Consider the following 16,624-nt stretch of genomic DNA (forward strand, 5'->3'; position numbering starts at 1 on the left):
CCGGACTTCGGCATATTTTACCGGACAAAGTCCGGCAATTACCGGACAACAGAAACCCTGATATATATATATATATATATATATCCGATTCCTGATCGGCTCATAACGTCCGAGTCCGGATCGAGTCTGCAATCACGTGATCGGCCCCGATTTCCGATCACGTGATCGGATCGGGACAACTCTAGTGATGAGAGCTGAGACTCTGGTTACTAGTGGGTTTCTGCTCCTCCCCTCACCTATGGAATGATGAAAGGTGCCCTCAGGTGAAGTTTCCTCTGCAGCTCTGGATTCTCCCTCAGAGATGGGAGGAGGTTCTGAGGCTCCTCCACTATCCAGATCAGACAGTTGAGCTGGTTCCTCTGTTGTCTCACACATGTCCAACCAGGACACACTGGAGAGATTGTGTCTCAGCTGGTCTGGAAAGACCTTGCTGTGCTGAGGTCCGGACCTTCATGACTGGACTACTGCCCCCTTGACCTGAACCTGGATCAGAGGAAGGTGATGCAGGTCCTTCCTGGCATCATGTCAACACACACCTGAATCCTGCAGACCGGACCAGAAAAGGACCAGAGCAGGACCAGAACAGGACCATAACAGGACCAGAACAGGACCAGACCGGACCAGAACAGGACCAGAGGACACCCGTGCTGATGCGACCCTCTCAAATCCTCCGGGACCAGTAAAGGGGTACTTTTTATTGCCCACAGGAGGTTTTAATTTAGTTTTATTTTTGTTGAAACTATATGTGCTGAAAAAGTTGTGGATGTTGATCTGAGGTTCTGAACCTGTTCTGCTGTTTTGGTAGATGTGGTTTCAAGCTTTGTGCGGGTTCCCCGTTCAGAGGTTCATCATTAAACAGGAACTGTGTGTGTGTGTGTGTGTGTGTGTGTGTGTGTGTGTGTGTGTGTGTGTGTGTGTGTGTGTGTGTGTGTGTGTGTGTGTGTGTGTGTGTGTGTGTGTGTGTGTGTGTGTGTGTGTGTGTGTGTGTGTGTGTGTGTGTGTGTGTGTGTGTGTGTGTGTGTGTGTGTGTGTGTGTGACCCTGGTCCAGCTGGATCTGCTCCAGTGAATTCCAGTTCCCTTCGTACAATCAGCTTTTGTTTGTGGCCTCAATCCACATGAAAGAACGGGCCGGGCGGCTGCAGCGCCACCTGCAGGAGCGCTGACCTCAGACCAGCTGAAGAGGCCTCTGTTCCTCCAGCTGGTTCTGACCCACATCCACACATGAAACACAGAAGGGGCTTCTCAATGCTGCTCTGTGACTGACCATAAACATGTCCTGTGTGCAGTTCCCTCCGCGGCCCCCAGGAACCTGCTCTGTGACTGACCATAAACATGTCCTCCTGTGTGCAGTTCCCTCCGCGGCCCCCAGGAACCTGCTCTGTGACTGACCATAAACATGTCCTCCTGTGTGCAGTTCCCTCCGCGGCCCCCAGGAACCTCACCTTCCAGCTGTCGGAGCAGCAGCTGGCTCTGCGCTGGGTGCAGCTCCAGGACGATGAGCTGCAGGGGAAGCTGTTGGCCTACAAGCTGCAGTGGACTCTGGGAGTTGAAGCACAGGTGAAGTCCTCATCCAGTATTTTACTGGCTGTTCTTGAACTCACTTGGTTCTGTCACACCTGGAAGGTGTGGCTAGGCTGTTGCCATGGTGACCAGAACTCCAAGCTTGTCAGTACGACACAGGAAGTTCCTCAGGGCTCGGTTCTTGGACCACTGGAATCAGCGTTTACGTGCTTTCACTAGTTCTATGCAGACGAACATTTAGCGACTCCAGATGACCCCGGAGCAGGAAGTAGACCCTGGAGCCGGTAGGTAGACCCCGGAGCAGGAAGTAGACCCTGGAGCCGGTAGGTAGACCCCGGAGCAGGAAGTAGACCCTGGAGCCGGTAGGTAGACCCCGGAGCAGGAAGTAGACCCTGGAGCCGGTAGGTAGACCCCGGAGCAGGAAGTAGACCCCGGAGCAGGAAGTAGACCCCGGAGCAGGAAGTAGACCCCAGAGCAGGAAGTAGACCCCACAGCAGGAGGTAGACCCCGGAGCAGGAAGTAGACCCCGGAGCAGGAAGTAGACCCCGGAGCAGGAAGTAGACCCCGGAGCAGGAAGTAGACCCCGGAGCAGGAGGTAGACCCCGGAGCAGGAGGTAGACCCCGGAGCAGGAAGCAGACCCCGGAGCAGGAAGTAGACCCCGGAGCAGGAAGTAGACCCCGGAGCAGGAAGTAGACCCCGGAGCAGGAAGTAGACCCCGGAGCAGGAAGTAGACCCCGGAGCAGGAGGTAGACCCCGGAGCAGGAAGTAGACCCCGGTGCAGGAAGTACACCCCGGAGCAGGAGGTAGACCCCGGAGCAGGAAGTAGACCCCGGAGCAGGAAGTAGACCCCGGAGCAGGAAGTAGACCCCGGAGCAGGAAGTAAACCCCAGAGCAGGAAGTAGACCCCAGAGCAGGAAGTAGACCCCGGAGCAGGAAGTAGACCCTGGAGCCGGTAGGTAGACCCCGGAGCAGGAAGTAGACCCTGGAGCCGGTAGGTAGACCCCGGAGCAGGAAGTAGACCCTGGAGCCGGTAGGTAGACCCCGGAGCAGGAAGTAGACCCCGGAGCAGGAAGTAGACCCCGGAGCAGGAAGTAGACCCCAGAGCAGGAAGTAGACCCCACAGCAGGAGGTAGACCCCGGAGCAGGAAGTAGACCCCGGAGCAGGAAGTAGACCCCGGAGCAGGAAGTAGACCCCGGAGCAGGAAGTAGACCCCGGAGCAGGAGGTAGACCCCGGAGCAGGAGGTAGACCCCGGAGCAGGAAGCAGACCCCGGAGCAGGAAGTAGACCCCGGAGCAGGAAGTAGACCCCGGAGCAGGAAGTAGACCCCGGAGCAGGAAGTAGACCCCGGAGCAGGAAGTAGACCCCGGAGCAGGAGGTAGACCCCGGAGCAGGAAGTAGACCCCGGTGCAGGAAGTACACCCCGGAGCAGGAGGTAGACCCCGGAGCAGGAAGTAGACCCCGGAGCAGGAAGTAGACCCCGGAGCAGGAAGTAGACCCCGGAGCAGGAAGTAGACCCCAGAGCAGGAAGTAGACCCCAGAGCAGGAGGTAGACCCCGGTGCAGGAAGTACACCCCGGAGCAGGAGGTAGACCCCGGAGCAGGAAGTAGACCCCGGAGCAGGAAGTAGACCCCGGAGCAGGAAGTAGACCCCGGAGCAGGAAGTAGACCCCGGTGCAGGAAGTAGACCCCGGAGCAGGAGGTAGACCCCGGAGCAGGAAGTAGACCCCGGAGCAGGAAGTAGACCCCGGAGCAGGAAGTAGACCCCGGAGCAGGAGGTAGACCCCGGAGCAGGAAGTAGACCCCGGAGCAGGGAAGTAGACCCCGGAGCAGGGAAGTAGACCCCGGAGCAGGAAGTAGACCCCGGAGCAGGGAAGTAGACCCCGGAACAGGAAGTAGACCCCAGAGCAGGAAGTAGACCCCGGAGCAGGAAGTAGACCCCGGTGCAGGAAGTAGACCCCGGAGCAGGAGGTAGACCCCGGAGCAGGAAGTAGACCCCGGAGCAGGAAGTAGATCCTGGAGCAGGGAGGTGGTAGTGGTTAGTGGTACAAGTGGTTCTGTTTTCAGACGAAGCCCAGTATCAGAATCAGAACCAGAACCAGCATTACAACAGCGATGGGTGGTGAATGTAGCTTTCATTTCACATTTTTACAAATAAACATGAATTATTTGCACTGAACATGATTCACAACAAAGGAAAAGTCCAAAATAATAAAGCCCGAATGGCAGATCTAACAAGCTGTGTCGCTGAGACCGGAGCTTCACAGAAACCTTCACACCGTGACATAAAAGCACGTTTCGGTAAAATACGTCTCCGACATCAGTCTGGATGGTTCCGCTGAAGAGAACCGTGATACAGCTGGACAGGAAGTGATGTCATAACAACCCTCAGGAGGATTTTAAATTGAAGGTGGTTAAAGTTAGCTTTAGTTAAAGTGAAAGCTGCTGTCGTCTCTGATGTCTGGTTCTCTGGTTCTTTGTCGTTCCTCTCCCGACATCAGGAACCTTGAATGGATCAGGGTTTGAAATGTGCATCAGTCCCGTCTGAGAGCTCAGCTGATGATTGGTGACCACAATGTTGTGTCTCCAGGAGCCACTGCTGTTCAAGGAGAACTCGGCCCAGCTGTCCGGAGGAGGTCGCTTCTTCAACGCCTCCATCCAGGTGTCGGCCTGCACCTCGGTGGGCTGCGGGCCCTGGAGCCCCCCGGTGCTGGTGCTGCCCCCCTCAGGTACAGTCCCCTGAACATATCAAATATCCAGAAAGGATGAAAAACCTGCATGGCAGTTCAGCTGAACAACTGGAATCCAGTTCTGCAGGTCCCAACCAGGATTACAGTACATCATGTCTTCTTGATTCTTTTTAAAATCCGACCCTGCTTAGACCTGGTACTAACGCCCAGTTACCCAATCAGAGTCAGACCGCCTGAAGTAAAGGCGGTCATTTAGTCCTCTCGCGTGATTGTATTCCATCAGCAGCATCCTGGTTCAGCTAGTTTCCATATGAGCTTGTATTCAACTGCAGCAAAATAACAGAGAAGTGGATGATAATGTTGAACTCACTATAAATGTTTCATCATCAGCTGAGATCAGATATGTGTGGCGACGGCATGACCGCTATTTCTACACTATTGGAGGATTGACTCCAGTGCTTTTAAGGATTGACACGACTACTAAGGCTGCGTCCCAATTCTCCCCCTCGCCCTCGTTTTCTTCACTACCCCTAAATTTTGCACGTTCCCGTGAAGGTAGTGTTGTCCCAATTCCTCTTTTCACCTAGGGGGAGGGGGCATAACGAGGGCTAGGGGCTGAAAATAGCTGAAAATGACTTCGCGAGCGAGGGGTTATAAAAATTTCCCAGAATGCTTTTCGTTGTCATTTGCGGACTGAATCCAAAAAAAAAACATGGCGGACATTTCTTAGTGAATAAATCAATATTTTGAGTTAGTTTCTGCATAAAAATGCGTTTTGATTACATTTCTAGCGAGAATATATATTTTACTTTCATAATATTCACTCAGTGAATGTACATATTCCCTTTTTTGTCCGTTGTTCGCGAAGAATCGCGCCGGAGTAAAGGCTGTTAGGCTACGTAACCTACACCGTAGACTACGTAACCTACCCCGTAGGCTACGTAACCTACCCCGTAGGCTACGTAACCTACGCCGTAGGCTACGTAACCTACCCCGTAGGCTACGTAACCTACCCCGTAGGCTACGTAACCTACGCCGTAGGTTACGTAACCTACGCCGTAGACTACGTAAGCTATCCCGTAGGCTACGTAACCTACGCCGTAGGCTACGTAACCTACGCCGTAGACTACGTAACCTACGCCGTAGGCTACGTAAGCTACCCCGTGGGCTACGTAAGCTACGCCGTAGGCTACGTAAGCTACCCCGTGGGCTACGTAAGCTACGCCGTAGGCTACGTAACCTACGCCGTGGGCTACGTAAGCTACGCCGTGGGCTACGTAACCTACGCCGTAGGCTCTGCATAGATTTGACACGCCGACCAAAGGAAAACATCATTTGCAGACTCGTCTCAGATTGTGACCGAGGGAGCAAGCATTTTTTTGTGGGAAATAGAGAGAAATAATCCTGTGACTCGTCAGATTTGATTTAGATGTTTCTGATATAATAGTTTTCAGAAACCACAAAGCTGTTATCTGGGTAATTTACACACTTTCAGATAAAGCTGAAGTGAAGATAGCGGAGCTGTTTTATGGTTCTGCGTTAAATCGATGCAGAGCCTACAGCGTAGGTTACGCGGCGACGCGCACCGTACCCTACGCCGTAGGCTCTGCGTCGATTTAACGCGGACCCATAAACTCTGGAGCCGGCAGGCAGAAATCTCTAAATTTTCAGAGCAAATTTCTTAACAGGCGTAGCTACAACTGTTAGATTTCATCTATTAAACCATCATCTTCCTAAATGATTTATTTCAGCCAGCGTAATTCTCAACAGAGCTGCAGGTTTCTCTCCCGGGACGACGGAGCAGTCAAATTTCTTAACAGGCGTTATTTGGATAAACTGAGCCCAGGTTGGGGATCTTAACGGTTACTTTTACGCCTGAAAAAATATTAAAACTTAATAAAGTGCCATATTAACAGCGCTACAGCTGAAATTAAAACAGCTTTTGGCTCTCAGCTTCCTGATCAGGGTAGGGATGAAAACGAGGGGGAGTAGGAGAAATGGGACAGGCACCTGGGCCAAGGGCCCTAGATCTCAAGTGCCCTAAAATCTCCCCCTTCTTTTTTAGGGGGTAGGGAAGAAAAGAAGGGCGAGTGACGAAAAGAAGGGCGAGTGAAGAAAAGTAGGGGGGGTATTGAGATTGGGCCTAACCCGTCCCAAAGTCCTCTAGCAGAATAACCAGCCTCCAACACCCCCCTCCACCTCAGAAAAGGAATGAATAGTAAATGTTACTGATTTGAATTGGACTTAATTTGGAGAGGAAAGATACTAAGATGGTGCCGTGGATTGCCGCCTTGGTGAGTTGGTGCGTGTTGTTTTGGTTTGGTTTTTACTCTAATGCGTTTTTTTGCGATAGCACCAGATGGTTCACCAGAGAAGGGCTCATGAACATCAAGACTACCTCGCCAGAGGATTTATTCCCCACATTTCTGCTTCCTACACTGGAAATTTTGGACATTCACGTTATGCAAAGCCGGAGTAGAGGGAAACGGGCAGGTGCACTTGTGCGACTTCGCCCCCGCGGACTATGCACGCCGCTACCAGTAATATTTCTCTCTAACGTGCGTTCACTGCCCAACCAAATTGAGGAATTACAAATGTTGTTGGGGAAAAACAGGGTCTTGTGCTTCAGGGAGACGTGGTTGTGTGGACTAACACCGGACTCTTGCCTGCAGGTGGCAGGATTCTATGGAGCTAGAACAGTCTCATAATTCACAAATGCACACGCCGATCCACAAATGCACAGGACAAAATTCACAAATGCACAGAACAATTCACACGTGCGTAGGACAAGATCCACAAATGTTTTTTTGATGCACACACAAATATAACCTGATTTACAAACGTTTTTTTTGTCTGTGAGCTGCGCTGGATTTGTGTGTGACTTTTGAGACTCCCCTGACATGACTCAATCCACAAATACGTTTTTTTAAACACGGAAGGATCTACAACCAATCAGATATCCTTACTGCAGATCTTCTGTTTTAAAAAACCGCATTTATGGATTGAGTCCCGTCAGGGGAGTCTCAAAAGTCACGCAAATCCAGCGCAGCCCAGATCGTCAATATGAAGTTGAGAGAATCTCAACTTTATGCAAATGAGCAGCGGCGACGCCGAGGCAGCGTCCAATCACAGACCGGGATTCCCAAAGCAAGAAGCCTCAATGCAGATTGTACTTTCATGTACAAACGTACACTCACTCACATGCACACAGAATGTTGTCCTTTCATCCAGCAAATGATTTTGCTGATTTGACTGCTGTTTTTACCTGAACTGCTCATGTGAAACAGTAACTGATGGTTGAGGAGCTGTATGGTCCCAACCATTTTATTTGCTACATCGATCCAACACAAAATAATAAAAAAAAACATGCTCATTAATCCAAAAACACAGTTTAAACATTATGACCAAATCTGCTCCGACCCGGTGTGTCAGTGTTCACTTAGACAGACTGCAGCTTCACCGGGACCAACGATGATGGTTGATGTTGATCTAGGACCAACCTTGTTCAGGAGCATCAAACTCACTCTTATCTACGCGGAAATAACACAAAAATATAAAGAAGGCTTCCCAAAGTGTGATCCATGGTGAAAGAGGAAATTGAAGTTGTGCACGCTTTATATGGATAGATTATATGTCCACAGTAAGGGTTCCATTAATGCTCAGCTCACTGTGATCACCTGCACATTGTTGGACCGCTCTCTCATTCAACTCACTGAATCCCTTCATGTATTTATTATTTAGAAAAGTCTGTTGCACCAACTACGCCAAAACAAATTCCTCGTATGTCCAGTAACGTACTTGGCCATAAACCTGATTCTGATTCTGAAATGTGAATTTTAAATATTAAAGATACACACAATTATCGACTTGAAATTGCATTATTTACCATTATTGTAGCTGAGTTAAACTGTATATCAGCATCACTGAAATAGACCTAATGCTTAATCAGTCACAACGATATGCAAATATTATTCAAAGGCCAATGATGCCATATATTTATTCAAATAAGGCCATTAAAAACACAAAACTGTAATGAACAGACATCAGATACATGGGTCAATGACCTGATGCCTATATTTTCTGAAAAACTGATTTATTTTCAATTCAAAAAAGGTTTGGGCACGGTGGCTCAGCTGGTAGTGCAGCCGTCTCACAGCAAGAAGGTCCTGGGTTTGATTCCCGCCGGGGGACGCTGTGGGCGCTGAAGTGCGTGTTAGTTCCCCCATGACTTCAGCACCCTCACCCTGGGGGGGGTTGGTGAAAGGATCTTTCTGTGTGGAGTTTGCATGTTCTCCCCGTGTTCCCTTGGGTAGCTAATGGGAGCTACCTCACACAAACATGCAGCAGTCCTGGGCTCTACTGCCCCCTCTGGCCAACCGGGGAACAGATGGGGTGGGGAGGATCCGGGCGGAATAACGTGATCCTTCCACGCGCTACGTCCGGCCGGAGAAACCTCACCCTGTCTGGTGAAAAGAAGCTGCTGCTGCTCACTCCTCAGGTTGAGGAGGAGACCTGAGCTCAGTGTAGGAACTCCCTGGGTTGGCAGAGGGAGCAATGCCCAGGACTGTAGCTTAGGTATGGGTGAAAAAATTCAAAAAAGGTTTAAATGGATAAAAAAAATACCATATATATGAACTACCTGTCCCACATATGGACTCACTTGAATTAAAAAAAACAAACTAGTTATTTGGGATTTTGTTGTTGTTTTAAGCATCAAAATGTCATGTGGTGCGACCGTCCGACCAGGACTCTGGTTTTGAAAACTTTTTTTGAAATCACTCTAAATGCTTTTAAATCAATCTTCTGCCCTATCTGGCATTCCGAAGTATCTTGTAGTGTGTAAGATTTATACACATTTATATTTATATTTCAATCATTTCCATTATATTTCCATCAGTCAAAGTTTGACTGATGTCCATTTTATGAAATATCATGTGGCGCGAACATTAAAAAAACAACCATTTTTGTAGAATACTGAAAACTTGTAAAAACAAGATGTCAAGATGTTAAGGAAATTCATTTATTTTAATATGAATCATGGTTGCACCACATGACCTTTTTTAAGGCTAGTGCCAATTCATCTTGACAAAAAACTTTGAAATCACTTAATTAAAAATTTTTATATGAATTTATGTGTACACAACATTCTTAATGTTTGAACTACTGAAATAGATATTCTTTTTTTTATTATTTTAAAATTGACCTGTTGAAAATCCTTATTCGTGGTCTGTAGAGGAACTGCAGGTCTGGATCCAGACCCTGGTGGTCAGTAGAGGAACTGCAGGTCTGGATCCAGACCCTGGTGGTCTGTAGAGGAACTGCAGGTCTGGATCCAGACCCTGGTGGTCGGTAGAGGAACTGCAGGTCTGGATCCAGACCCTGGTGGTCAGTAGAGGAACTGCAGGTCTGGATCCAGACCCTGGTGGTCAGTAGAGGAACTGCAGGTCTGGATCCAGACCCTGGTGGTCAGTAGAGGAACTGCAGGTCTGGATCTGGACTCTAGTTGTGGTACAGGAAGCAGGTAAAGGTGTGAATGTTGGGTCTCAGACTAATTACTTCTCTGCTGGACTGACTGCCCCCCCCCCCCCCCCCCCCCCCGGTCCACAGCGCAGGTCCAGGTCCAGCGGAGCCACATGTGGGTGGGGCTGCTGCTGGGCCTGCTGGGCTCCACCGTGGTGGGGCTGCTGCTCAGCGCCATGGCCCGCCGCCGAGGGAAGGAGACGCAGTTCGGGTAAGCTGCCCCGTGGGTTCAGGGAGAGGAGAGGACCGGAGAGGACCGGAGGGAATGTGACGTCTGTGCTTCTGCTTGCAGCTCGGCCTTCAAGAGTCCCGGTCCTGAGAGCTCCGTGTTCTTCACCGCAGCCCGGTCCTTCAGCAGGACCAGCTCAGACCTGCAGGAGTCCACCTGTGAGTACCTGGTCCCGGGTCAGGACCGGCGGAGGCTCAGATAGATAGATAGATAGATAGATAGATAGATAGATAGATAGATAGATAGATAGATAGATAGATAGATATGTGTTTATTGTTGTATTTATTTGTTTGCAGTATTAGACACACATGGCAATTTGACAAACAGCATAAAACAGGAACATAGAACAGCAACACAGACACGGAGCATCCACTTGAACATGGTATTACCAGCCAGCTGGGGGGCTATTTCCTAGCAATATTTAAAAGTTTAATGGCTTCAGGTATGAAGGACCCCCAGCCTCCTCCGAGGACACTGGAATACAATTCCCTTCTTGGATCCAAAGACCATGTTTCTGCAGTTTACTGCAACATTGAGTGCGTTTACATGGGAAGTTTAGTTCATCTTTAATTCAGAATTAAAATTAAATCCAATTTAAAATGAGTAAAAACTACCATGTAAACACCTAATTCCCAATGAAAATGGCTATTCCGAATTAAACTTAATTCCGAAGTAAGTGGCTGGTTTATTCTGATTTTAAATCTGAATAGAATAATTCCAGATCATATAAACACTCATTCCTCTTTAAATTAATTCCGGTCTTTCTTTCTGCTCGTTCCCTCGCCCGTCTGTCTCCATGATCTTATATTCCACTGGGCTGGTTTTCCTAACAAAGTTTCAAGATGCAGCAGCAGTAAACGCTGGTCAAGAGCAGAGAACATTTATTTAATAAATAGAAATCATTAAAAGAACAGATGGAAACAGGAAACATCAAAATTGTGAGCTTTTCAAAGTTGTAGCGGCTAAGTTAGTTTTTCTTCCGGTAGTTTAACTACCGGGTCCTCCTTTGACTTCTGGGTCACTGCTTGTGTGGTTGACTGACGCTGCTCCGAGCTCTGCTTTTCCTCTGGTTCTTGCTCTGCCCCACTCGTTGCCCCGACAACATGGGCCTCCTCTGCCTTCAGCCAGCAGACTTCCTGAGGAGCTCTGGATCCATCCCGTAGTCTCATCCCGTGGTCTCAGTTCTGGATCCCGTAGTCTCATCCCGTGGTCTCAGTTCTGGATCCTGTAGTCTCAGTTCTGGATCTGGTTCTGGAGATTTAGGCTTCAGAACGTCACATTATGCAACAGAAACGTCACCAGCGTCATGAGTGACACCTGTGTTTACAATTAGTTTGTAACCGTCAATATTTTCTTGTATTTTACCTGTTTTATATTCTAACGTCACACTTAAAAGTAACTCCACTTCTCTGTCACTCCAAACCAAAGACTCTCGTTCCGTCTTGGAAGTAAAGCCTGATTTATGGTCCCGCGTTAAATCGACGCAGAGCTACGGCGTAGGGTACGCAGCAACGCGCGCCGTACGGTGTGCGTCTCCGCGTACCCTACGCCGTAGCTCTGCGTTGGTGTAACGCGGAACCATAAATCAGCCTTAACTGGAAGTTACACGTGTCATTTGTTGATGTTTTTCCAGGATTCTGATGGGCTGGCATGACGTTAACAGCTATTTATGTGGATTCGTGTAAACGAAGAGATTTTGAAAACGATCTCGTGTAAACGATAGAATTTTTCAAAACGTAGAGGGGGAAATATCCGTTTTTGTAAATACCCGGCTATGTGGAAACGGGGCTTCAGTTCTGGATCCTGTAGTCTCAGTTCTGGATCCTGTAGTCTCAGTTCTGGATCCTGTAGTCTCAGTTCTAAATCCTGTAGTCTCAGTTCTGGATCGTGTAGTCTCAGTTCTGGATCGTGTAGTCTCAGTTCTGGATCCTGTAGTCTCAGTTCTGGATCCTGTAGTCTCAGTTCTGGATCGTGTAGTCTCAGTTCTGGATCCTGTAGTCTCAGTTCTGGATCCTGTAGTCTCAGTTCTGGATCCTGTAGTCTCAGTTCTGGATCCTGTAGTCTCAGTTCTGGATCCTGTAGTCTCAGTTCTGGATCCTGTAGTCTCAGTTCTGGATCCTGTAGTCTCAGTTCTGGATCCTGTAGTCTCAGTTCTGGATCCCGTGGTCTCAGTTCTGGATCCCGTGGTCTCAGGGGCAGCGTCTCTGTCCGGAGGGACTGCAGGACCTGGAGCTGGGCTGAGATTCCAGCAGAGCAGTTACCAGACGGGCAGACAGGACTAGAAGAAGAGAGGCCTGATACGGTACCATACACAATGTTGAGGTCACGATAACGATAGGATATTATCGACATTTCATGGCACGATATATTGTTCCAAACCCTAGTGTGTACTGGTCTCCAACCAGCCCAGAACCAGAACCAACCCCCTCAGCTACTGAGCACCAGGAACCCCCTGGATCAGCTGGATCCCCCCCCCCGTCTGGGGGCTGCACCAAGTTTGGGTTGCTGTCAGGCCATTAAAAGAATATATCTACTTAATTACAGGATTTATAATTCATTCATCGCATTTTAATCTCATATCTGCTAAAGGTCCCCAAATAAAGAATTAGAATTCTAGGACATTGTAAAATTGCAGTGCATGACTGATCACTTGAAAACACTAAGAAGAGAAGATTTAAAATCCACATTTTTATTGGTTTGTTTCATAAATGAAATTCAAAAGAAAAAGCTCAAGCACATCAGCAAACCAATTAGGCCAGGTGTTTTATTCAACAATGCAATACAAATACAGTTAAATAAATAAAATTCTGAAATAAAATAAGGCTTAGACTTAAATAGGCACTTAAGCAGACTCTCAATTCAAAATTAAAACTAAAGCTGACTCAATACAACAATTCAAGTACTAGTAGCTGTAACGTTTACAGTGGAACTTGTCCTGACATGTTTTGCGTTTAAATGATAATTCAGGCTGGAGCAGCTCCGCTGATAGGAACATTCTTTATTACAAAATGTATAAATCACTGCGTTCTTGTTGATAGTCCTGTTTATTTCTTTTTATACATAAACTTGCCGTTCAAAAGTCCTAACAAAGATTAGCTGAGTCTCCCCTGAGTCGTCCAGGTCTGTCACTGCTTTGTTAGTTTGACCAGCAGCAGGAGGAAGTGACTTGTCACTGCCATGTGAACTACGGCTCAATGGGACACATTTAAAATGCTCGCTCATAATTAATTGTGTTAATATTCATAACGCGTTAATTAGCAGTGTAATTATTTAATCTAATTAAAGGTATAGTCTGTGATCGTATTCAAAAACATTTATTGTTATACTGGGTGAAATGGTCCTTCCATCCTGAGAGTAGCCAGTGAATAATGTGTTCAGAAAAAGGAAAGAAAAAAATCCGACCTCTCTGACAGCTTTAATCCTGTAAAAACTCTGACCAATCTGTTATTTATGGTCCGAATGGCACTGATTGGTCAGAGGACCAGAGGCTTGGCAGGGGGGAAAGAACCAATCAGATGCCTTCATTTTAAGTCCCGCCCACGCCCCCCTCTGTCCCATGCGCGCTCTCGTCACGGCGAAAATCTTGCCGGAAAACTTCACACATTCGAGTCACGTTTGCTGAAGAAAGGCAGAGAAAACGAGAAAACGCAGCCAAAGATACCACCTCCCCAGTATGGGGGTCCGTGGGGATGGAGGCGCCTCCATCCCGGCGAGGGCGGAGAGCGCCGGTGCGGCTGGCGGAGAGCGCCGGTGCGGCTGGCGGAGAGCGCCGGTGCGGCTGGCGGAGAGCGCCGGTGCGGCTGGCGGAGAGCGCCGGTGCGGCTGGCGGAGAGCGCCGGTGCGGCTGGCGGAGAGCGCCGGTGCGGCTGGCGGAGAGCGCCGGTGCGGCTGGCGGAGAGCGCCGGTGCGGCTGGCGGAGAGCGCCGGTGCGGCTGCGGTGCCGTGCAGGCACTGTTGCTACGGCTACGCCTTAGGGTACGCCGTAGGGTACAGCGTAGCCTGACACAGGGTACGCGGCGACGCGCACCATTCTGCGTTGGTGTAACGCGGAACCATAAATCAGCCTTCAGTGTGTGCTCTGTCTGCTGTTCTGAACTTCTCTGTTTCTCATTTTGCTGGGACGTCGGGTTCCTCCGCCGAGACACAACTTTTGCGGTATGCGTTCATTGTTGTGTCTAAAAATGATGCGCAGTGCCCACCAAATCAGAAACGGTACAGATATTCTGTGAAATTTTTTTATATTCAGGGCTGCACATAACTATTTTGGTCTGGTGCTCAGAGGAGCCCCTGGATATGTGACTTGGGGCTCCAAAAACGCGGTGACCCGTCTCGCCGGATCAATAAAAGAGGGATGCAGGAATAAGTTATAGGCAAAAGTGATATTTATTCACTTATAAAGATGAATTAACACATTATGGTGCGTGTTAGTCTGTAGAGTCAGTATAAAAGTTACAGTTTTTATCGGCCAGATTGGGATGCTCACGGCATATTTTGCACCTAGGGTTGCCAACTTTCAGAAATAGAAATAAAGGACGCCCCAATTTCAGCAGCGCAGGAGCCAAAAAAAAAGCCCCAAAACTTCAAAACTGCATAAAAATGTGTTTATTTTATATGAAAAAACGTGTTCTTTAATAGCATTGAACTTGCATGACTGTACAGACAGCCACCCATATAGCAGCTGAAATAGCCTCCTATGCTCTGTATGTCCACATCAGCCAAGGTGTAGAATATTGCTTCAGGTGAAGAATATGGTGTAAAAGTTAACTTATTTCAATAATTCAACTAGAATATGGTGTAGAAGTTAACTTATTTCAATAATTCAACTAGAATATGGTGTAAAAGTTAACTTATTTCAATAATTCAACTAGAATTTGGTGTAAAAGTTAACTTATTTCAATAATTCAACTAGAATATGGTGTAAAAGTTAATTTATTTCAATGATCAACTAGAATATGGTGTAAAAGTTAATTTATTTCAATGATCAACTAGAATAAGGTGTAAAAGTTAATTTATTTCAATAATCCAACTAGAATATGGTGTAAAAGTTAATCTATTTCAATAATTCAACTTAAAAGGTGAAACTAATATATTACCTAGTCTTATTACATGCAAAGCAAGATATGTTAAACCTTTATTTGTTATAATTTTGATGATGGAATTGTTTATTGATTTCATAAAATATTCTCTAATTTATTTTTTATTTGGGGTTTTCATAAACTGTGAGCCATAATCAGAGAGCAGCGTCTTGCTGGTGCAGGTAACTGCTGCATGCAGTGACGGACACTGGCTGATTTATGGTTCCGCGTTGCACCAACGCAGAGCTTACGGGGTAGGATACGCGGGAACGCGAACGTACGGTACGCGTTGCCGCGTAACATCATGCAGCCACTTCTCGGCGAACACACGTTTTCTGTTCAATTCGGGTAGTGGTTCAGTTTGGCGTCTCTTTGTAGTTGGTGGTGGTGGAACGGCAAAATAATTACTTAATGGCGCTTGCTTCTTGGACATTTTGACGAGATGTGTCGGGGTTTGTTCAGTAAAGCTGATCCTTACCTCTCTTCCTGCCCAACCCACCGCCGCAACGAGGATGGAGGGGGAGTAAGGACGCGCTGTGATTGGCCAGTACCAACTTTAAGTGGCAGTTCTGGGGAAAAGCTCTCGCAATAGATTTTTTAATATTAGTATTCTGGTCTGGCCACAACCAATAATATGAGCCCCAGCTGTTGGTACGCAAAAGCGCTTCGCAGCACAACATTGACAGCGCACTGTGGATTTTGACGGCGCATGCGCTCTGGCGGCCCACTTATGTGCAGCCCTGTTTATATTTATAAAAAAATAAAATTATAAAAAAATAAAGGATCCCCATAACTTTGATTGGGTGGGCAGGATGCATGTTTGGGTGGGCACAGCCCAACCCTGCCCCCCCTAAAACCGGCCTCACTTACAGGTGAACGAGACATGGGGTAGTTTTGTTGAAAATGTGCTGTCCAAAATGTCCTGGAAAACTCGACTCCTGCAAATGCGCGTTCCCCCAAAGTTTGTGGGGGCGTGGCTTTGGACGGAGCGCTGACGGGAGGGGGAGGAGGGGGCGGGGCTTAGAGGAGGTGCCACTTTCAAATCTTGCTAGCTCTCCAACATCAGGGACTATACCTTTAACGCGCTAAACTGACAGCCCTAATTTAGATCATTCACACTTCCTCTCCACGTTGCCTAATCCACACTCTTATTCGTCCTCTCGTTGTCTCTCCTTCTCTTTGATCTTTTGTACTTTATATCTATTTCCCTGCATTTGCTGCTGTTTGCCCCGTCACTCGCTCCCTCAAACGTTTTTCTGAATCTCTGTCTCCTCCTAGTGGACAGTCTGTGCATCAACAGCGAGCTGAAGAACAAGCTGCAGGACGTGTTGATCCCAGAGAGGCTGCTGACGCTGGGACAGATGCTGGGCAGAGGTGAGGCCCACCCCCCCCTCACTCCCTCCACTCCCTCCACTCCCTCCACTCCGCCTCCAGCAGACGTCACTACTGACATTTACAAACCCGTGGCTTGTGTTGGTGTACAAAACACAAGAAAGTGCTGAGTGTCAGTAAACGGCAAAGTCTGCTGTCTGATTTTACAACACGCATCAAACATGGCCGGGGGCGGAGCAGGGAGGGAGTGGGACCAGG

General features: G+C 48.1%; 1 protein-coding gene across 1 annotated transcript in view; it reads left to right on the forward strand.

Annotated features, from left to right (window-relative positions):
- tyro3 (TYRO3 protein tyrosine kinase) overlaps positions 1-16,624 on the forward strand; it is a 63,199-nt gene that overhangs the window by 30,596 nt on the left and 15,979 nt on the right. Inside the window, 5 exon segments of the mRNA XM_061742944.1 lie at positions 1,416-1,558; positions 4,111-4,249; positions 9,818-9,941; positions 10,023-10,117; positions 16,313-16,473. Coding sequence (XP_061598928.1) covers positions 1,416-1,558; positions 4,111-4,249; positions 9,818-9,941; positions 10,023-10,117; positions 16,313-16,473 — 662 coding nt within the window.

Source organism: Cololabis saira, chromosome 16 (genome assembly GCF_033807715.1).
Source record: "Cololabis saira isolate AMF1-May2022 chromosome 16, fColSai1.1, whole genome shotgun sequence".
In the NCBI taxonomy this organism is placed as follows: Eukaryota; Metazoa; Chordata; class Actinopteri; order Beloniformes; family Belonidae; genus Cololabis; species Cololabis saira.